Source organism: Aythya marila, assembly GCF_965140915.1.
Source record: "Aythya marila genome assembly, chromosome: 9".
In the NCBI taxonomy this organism is placed as follows: Eukaryota; Metazoa; Chordata; class Aves; order Anseriformes; family Anatidae; genus Aythya; species Aythya marila.
Window position 1 is genome coordinate 8,185,099 of NC_139050.1, and position 7,476 is coordinate 8,192,574.

At 47.9% G+C, this 7,476-nt stretch overlaps 1 protein-coding gene across 1 annotated transcript; it reads right to left on the bottom strand.

The window, feature by feature from the left end:
* Positions 1 to 2,746: 2,746 nt before the first annotated feature.
* Positions 2,747 to 5,061, bottom strand: LOC309881580 (transcription factor HES-4-B-like; the record flags this gene model as incomplete). Its single annotated transcript, XM_082767704.1, has 4 exons — positions 2,747 to 3,194; positions 4,190 to 4,268; positions 4,420 to 4,515; positions 4,999 to 5,061. 4 exons carry the CDS (start codon positions 5,059 to 5,061, stop codon positions 2,749 to 2,751), a joined length of 684 nt encoding a protein of 227 aa, XP_082623830.1. The 3' UTR covers positions 2,747 to 2,748.
* Positions 5,062 to 7,476: the final 2,415 nt, after the last annotated feature.

The following is a 7,476-nucleotide window of genomic DNA, read 5'->3' on the forward strand; positions in this document are numbered from 1 at the left end:
CATCCAGTGGCCGCTTCTAGCGAACAGGTCAGTCTGTCTGTCTGTCTGTCTGTCTGTACCCACGCTGAGGAGTCTGGTCTGGGTGCTTGTCGTGGCCGTTTCCAGTGTGCAAGTTAAGGGCTGGGTGTGCAGCATCCCCACTCTCTGCGCCTCCAGACCGCCCCTGCCCTGGGCCTGTAGTCCCAGGTGGGAGCTGTGCTGCGACCTTGGAGGTGCCTAATCCGGGTGTCTGAGCCCTGGGTTGAGCAGTGGCACAGCCAGCAGCTCTGGGACACCGCTACCAGGGCATAGTTTTTTTCTTTACTGACAGCTGGTGAGGTGCAAAGGATTCTGTCTGGCCAAAGCAGGTTTTGTGTGTAGGTATGTGGCATGGAGATGGCTTAAAACGAGGCCATTGGTGGGAAATGAAGGCAGTGACAAATTAGTGTCTTGCACTCAAACTGTTCCTGGAGATTGTTGGCCAAGCACTGCAGTCTCACTTTTCTATTTTTAAATCTCTCACCAGCTGCTATGTGACCCTTCCCTCCACACCCACAAAAGAAAAAAACCCTTACCGATTAGAAACAGGAAATAATAAAACTCACTAACCACAAAGGATTTTCAAATGCATAAAGTAAACAAGCAGATATGGTGAGAAATACATATTTCCCACTGATCTCTTTTCAGCACAGTAACCATAGCTGACAATTACAGTCACTGGGGATTTACAGCTTTTCGGGGAAAGTATGTCTTTAAGTTGATGCTGTCAAAACATAGCAAAGTATTTTCAGCACACCAGAATGTTTCCTAGCCCCTCTCCCAGCATAACAGGGAGGTTGTCAGAAGTGTGATAAGGTGAATTACTGAGATGATCTAGGAGGAAAACTGCTAAGTTTTGGGCCCTGTATTGGGTAGGGATCTGTTCCTCTTTGCTGCGCTGTGTGCAGACCTCAGTGCTGGGCAGTACAGGTTTCTCTAGTGGGTGCAGAAATGGGTGCTGAGATGGCGGTGGGGCTCTCTTGAAGCTCAGCAATATGTAATACTGATTTCTGAAGGTCTTCAATGTCTTTCCTCTCTCAGGACCTCATTCACTTTGCCTGAATGTTTTCACAACCTGTGAGTGTCCAGTGGACTTTGCTGCTGCTGTTTGCGAGGGCTGGCCCCAGTCCCCACTGCAGTAGGCATGTTTGGGGTGGGGGTGATTGGGGCGTGTTTTCTATATTGCTGTTCCTCTGGAGGTTCCCTTCACTGAAAGTTAATTTCATCTTGGGGGAGTCCTTATTTTCAGTCAGAGAGTGGGAACTGAGGTTGCACTAAAGTATGTGCAGTTCTACATTTCATACAGAATTGCTTTCTTACCCTCCAGTTCAAGAAATCTGCGCTGCTACACACCAGTGCTGCCTCTTTTCATGTAAGCCAGTTGTTGCTCCTACCACCCTTATGTTACCACTTCTAATAGCTCTTCAGGAGTGATGGATGAAAGGGACAGCTTCACAGAAAAGGATGCTAAAGCCAGAGGTGGTGTTTTTCACTCTTTCAACACATCATCAAATAGATCACACTGCATAATTAGTCTCTCTGAACTGGGGATCCATTATTTAGTATGCACAGTGTTTGTTTAAGAGATCCTTGCTCTTTTCTTTTAACTGTGAAGGGCTTTTAACTGCCTTTGAGTTGAAAAACTGTGACCAAATGTTGTCAACAAGTTAAGCAGATTTGTCCTGATCTTACTCGTAGGTTATTTCACCTTCTGCCCTTCAGAGTCTGTCTGCAACTCCCTTATAAGTAAAACCTCAAGTGTTGGCCCAGGTTGATAAGCCCAACTCTTGTTTGTGGGTTGTTTTTTTTTTTTTTTTTTGTAACTTTTAAGTATTACCATGATCCAGGTGATTCTTTGTGTATGTGTGTGTGAGCATGCGTGTGCTGCTTTTTCTACAAAGCATCAGGGTCAAAAAACCTGAACACTTTCAATTGCTTCCAGGAAAACTGTTTGTGAAAGAAGAAAACAAAAGCAGATCCCCAAGTATTGTGTACTCAGAGCAGACAGAACAAGGCTGGGAGAAATATCAATCATTATCTTCCAAAAGTTTATTTAGAATAAACAAAATAAAAATTCCTAAATGTAACAATATGTAACATATATTTACACTTAGCTCACTAATTTAACAGTTGTATCAGCATGGTCAGGCGTTGGAAACAGCACATCTAAGGTGAGCAATACAGATAGTATGTCTGAACAGTCTAAAACGTCTAAACAACATCTTTCCCTTTCTTTTTTTTTTTTCTAGCCATTGCAGCATTGTTACAGGAATCAGAACTGAAATAGTTGCACAATAATACTATTAAAAAAAAAAAAAAAAAAGGAAGAAGAAATTGACTGTTTACTTCTTTATCCAGTGAAGTGATCTCAGCTGCGATGTGAGACCCGAGAGGTAAGCTTGGTGTAAAGAGGGGTTGTTGCTCATTGTCTTGTTTCTTTATTAATAGAAAGATAATTATTTTAGGAATGTAAGACAAGAAAGTTATATAATTAATATACACTAAAGAACATGAGAGGATTCTATACAATAATTTAGACGTATTAAATAAATACAAAATAATAGCAGCCTTCTACAATGCAGGCTACACATAGGTTTACTTCGGCTTGAAGTACCCTGGTCTTTAGTACACCTACAGGAACAGACTTGCTCCACAAGTGTTTTAAAGAAACATATCTATAAGATACATACATAAGTGTCTAAGGTTAGGATAAACATTTGAAAACACATTTTACCATGGTCTCCACATATCTAATGACCCCATACTAGGGTTATTATGGGAAAAATTCAGCTGCAGGACCTGTCTGGGAGGCACAGCATCGACCTGGCTGAAAACCGACAGCAACGGCAGCTGGAATGAATTTTTGAAAGCCTGTTTGTTCTCCACTGGGTAGAAGTGCTCCTGAGATGGATTTGTGCTGGGAGTGTTCCCCTTAGGGCCCAGTGGGGTTTTTGGCGTCAAGAGAGGCTGCTGAGATGGGCTCGAAGATCTTAATGCTGCTTTGCAGGTGTCTTCACCAGACCTCGGTAAAGATTTCAGCAGGTGGTTTAACAGTCGGGCCCCAAGTGTCTTGTCCATCCACTCGCAGGTGAGGAGAAGGTTGTGGACCTCGTGCATGCACTGAATGTATCCAGTGCTGTACCTCTGCTGAGCTTCAAGGCCCACTTTGGAATCAGCTGCATTGAACAGAAGGCAACTGGAGTTGGTAAGTGTGTAAAACCTGCGCTTCCAACTTAAAAACATTTGATAGGGTCCTGGCTGCATTGGCCCCTGTGGGGGCTTATTGCTGAAACCACACTGAGCTTCCAGCTGAAACTGTTGCAGGGGGGCTGCAGCAGGTCAGGGCCCTGCTGCTCCCAGGGTGAGGCAAAAGCTCTGCAAATCACAGAATCACAGAATTTCTAGGTTGGAAGAGACCTCAAGATCATCGAGTCCAACCTCTGACCTAACACTAACAGTCCCCACTAAACCATATCCCTAAGCTCTACATCTAAACGTCTTTTAAAGACCTCCAGGGATGGTGACTCCACCACTTCCCTGGGCAGCCTGTTCCAATGCCTCACAACCCTTTCAGTGAAATGGTGCAAGTCAGAGCAGTGCTGGGGTCTAGGCTGGAGCGGGTACAGGGCTCAGGTGTCCTGCTGGAGTTTCCCACTGGAACATGGATATCTCAGGGAGCTTCCCTGCCAGTCTATAGCTGCCTTTTGGGGCCCTTTTAAGATGCTGGGAAACACTGAAAAATGTATTCTGTAAGGCCAAGATACTGGCTCCTGGAGTAGAGTAGGTAGATTGCTTCCTGCCCTGTTTTCAGCCTGATTTAAATTGCTTGGGCTTTATGATATGTTAGTGCTTTGCAAGGTTCAGGGGAAGGTGGTGCGGGGAGTGAGCTGCCTGGCCAGGCCACCCCAGCATCCTGCTGCCCACCAGCAAGCAGAGCCAAAAAGGAACAAAAGGAGAAACCGGCACTGGAAGAAAAAGCTTCCGTGAGTTACCAAGTGTTCAGCTCCATCTCCCCATCTAGTGGTGAAAGCCAAGCCCAGACCTCAACTCGGGCCTCAACAGGTTTGCAGGAGGCTTTTGCCAAGCTGCCAGCTAAAGCCTTGGAGCTGTGCTCTCCTGACACCCCCAGGGCTGCCCTGAGCATCGGGAGCTGTAGGGAAGGTGCACTTACCCATCAACTTGCTGTTTTGGATGTTCTGAAGGTGTTTGACTGTCATTTCGAGGATGTCTGCTTTTTCGAGTTTAGACTGCTAATAAAGAGAGAGTTCAGCAGCTGAGAGGCCACGATGTATTTGTGCAATGCCAAGTTTCCCAAAAGACAAAGCCCCCTGCCTGTCCCCCCAAAAGCCAAACAATCCCCATCAGCAGAAGGACAAAATCTGTGTAAAAGTGAGCACTTACATCCAGGTGAAACGCGCCCACAACGGTCTCTTTCAGTTGGTCCAAGCAGTTATTAATCCTTTCCCTTCGCTTCCGCTCAATGAGAGGCTTCCTTAGCTGGCAAGGAAGAGAAGAGGAGGAGGAGGAAGAATTGCAGATGATTTCTTTTTCACCTCTCTGCTGCAGTGGAGCGAGGGCCTAACAGGGCTGTGTGGGCTTCCCTGGAGCCAGGAAGGTCACATCCCTGCGCGAAACCAGCACGCAGCGATGCGGCACTCGGCAGGTTACAGATGGGGAGCTCTGGTCTCTAGCTCTGGTAAGGGCCTGTCCTTTGGGCCGTGCTAGGTCTGAATTCTCTTACTTACACTCCTATTAACCACAGCTTACCCAACTGAAACCATAAGACAGAAACCTTTCTAAGGCAGAGAAAGGAAGCAGAAAAAAAAACACCAACACCCACGTGGGTTAAATTCAGAGAAAGCATCTGTATAATAAGAGGATGCAAATGTTGTGTTTCTCTTTCCTAGAAGCCCGTAGCCCCCATCGTTCACCTGCCGAGTTCCAGCGTCCATCCGCGCGTGGGCTTCCCCTGGGACCTACCTTCCTTTCCTCCTTGGTGCTGGAGAGCTTGTGCACGCCGCCGGCTGTGGCTGCGGCAGTCATTGTAATCCAGCCTGGCCGCCCTGGCACGCTGCGAGAACAGGGACGTGGAGGAGGCACTCGGGCAGTAGGTCGCTCCCTGTCCCTACAGGCTCTCTGCCTCTCCTCTGCTCCTCTGCTGTATTTATAACCCAGAATTAGCATGTGAAAGGGGCCTTGCCTTGGCGGGACTTCTTTTCCCACACGAGGGGTCGAGCCCAGAGGTTTGTGGCCATCAATCAAAGCTGACAGGTCACTGCATCTTTTCAATGACCACGCCGGCCCCCCCAAACGGCGACAGATGTCCAGCCTCCAAAGCTTTGCTTTGTAGGGATCTTTTGTTAAGGAAGGAGGGAAGCAAAATGGGCGCGCTCTGAGCAGCTTGCGTGGCTCCTTGCTCAATTTGCACAGATTCCCAGGGAGGAAAACAATAGCTGGGAACCAGTCGAGTTACACCTGGGAAAATGCCTCCCATGTGTCTTTCTTTTCCCTGCATCTCCTTGAGCCAGCGCTGCTTTTTACCTGCTAACCTGAGCCTCAATCACTTTAAATCTTTGAGGCAGCCTCTTAATTTAATAATAGAGTGCTTGATCGACCAGTTCGTGCTCCTGGGAGTTGTTATTGCAAGGCAACGACGATCGATTAAAAACTGTTGACAGCAGACAGCTACAGAAACATTGTATTCATCAAAAAATCCTCTAGGGAAAGCACTTCATTTGCCTCTTGAGAACCCAAATTCTCTGCTGTATGCAGCTAGATGTAGGAAATACGAAGCTCTTCTAATTTTTGACTGCTGTGTAGTATTTAATATTAAACTTACAGACAATTGCACATGCAAGCAAACCTAGAGGTGAGTTTGGTCCTGCTAATTCTGTGGGACTTTTATTTGTTTGCTTTTTTCCCCCTTTCATGCTGCCAGGAGTCTTGGGTGCTTTGGGGGGGAGGGTGTTTTTGTTTGTTTCTAATCCTCTGAAATGCTAGTGCGGAAGCACATGGGCCTTCAAAGCAGACTTGGCACAGGATGAGAATGTGCCTTTATGCTTCCTCACTTCTGTCTGGTTTTGAGGGGGAGTATGAAGGCATCTTTCATGACTGTGCTTTTGCTTTCTGACAGTTGCTTTGCTAATGAGCAGGATCTGGCAGTGTCCTGTTGAGTCACGGAGGTGAAGCCCTTTAGGGTGGTGTTGAATGTGCCACCTTATTTAAATGGACAGGAAGAAGCTCGAGTGGTTCAGAAGCACCAAAAGCCACCACTAGCTACTCTTGGGATTTCCCATCGCCCAGCACAGCGCTGCAGCTGCAGAGCCCTCACTCCACCCCTTCAACCGTAGGTGGTGATGTACCCCAGGAATAAAAGCAAGGACATCACGTCCCTTGCTTAAACACTGTGTGGGTGTATGTTTGTATGTGTGTGAATGCAAACATATTTGCAGTGTGTCTGCACGCACTGCTGCCTGGGCTCCTGATGAAAACATGTCCCCAGACGTGGTATCTTGCAGGCAGGGGTTGTTAGTCAAATGCAGGCACTGGGTGCAGTTGCTTGGTTTTATAAGCGCCCTACTTGGCAAGGGTGCATGAGGGAGAGCCTGAGATGGGATGGAGTTTGTTTCTCAGGGAGAGGAGGACATGGGAGGGGACAGTTTGTCCTTTGTGCCAAGTGATGGTGATGCAGCACAGGAGCAGGGATGGGCACCTTATATCAGATCTGTCCTCTGCACAGGAAACTGGAGGATTTTCCACTCTCCAGAGACTGGCAAGGAGGGTTGGGAGTGCGAAGTCGTGGGCTGTGTGTCCCCTCATAGCCATTCTCAAACCTCCCCCCTCTGCCTGGGGCCCCCTTCTGCCCCAGCCCCAATGCTGGCGACCTGCCTTCATGGAATGGCTGGGGCTGGCAGCGACCTTAAAGATGCATCTGGCTCCTCAGGACTCTTTTGCAAGGGGCTGCACTGGTGCATTGAAACAAGCACAGGCTGTGTGTGTTTGAGGGGAGGTGCTGGGGACCGCGGGGAACAGCTTGGTGGCCCCCAGTGCCCAGCCCCAGAGCCCCAGCTGAGCCCCAAGATTCTGGGGAGCCCCTTGCTTGCAGAGCACTCGCTGCCCTGCTGGCCTCTGCTCTCAGTGAGCTCATTTCAAGGTTCATTTGTAAGACAGCGTTTCACTGAAAAAGAAGAGCAGCTTTTGCTGTAAACGGTTATTTTACACCTCTCATTCAGAGCAAAACCCTTTATTTTCAAAGCAAAGGGGGTGCACAGGCGGGAGAGCTGCCCTGCCTTTCAGGGGGAAGCATGACATCTGTGCTCGGGATTGTATGGACCAAACAGGCAAATGCAAATGAGCACAGAGCATTAAAGGAAGCTTTTTGCAAATTCCTGCTTTACTTTTGCATTGCGCACTGCCAGGTTTCACTGAAAAGGGGATTCTCCTTAGTAAACAAAGCCT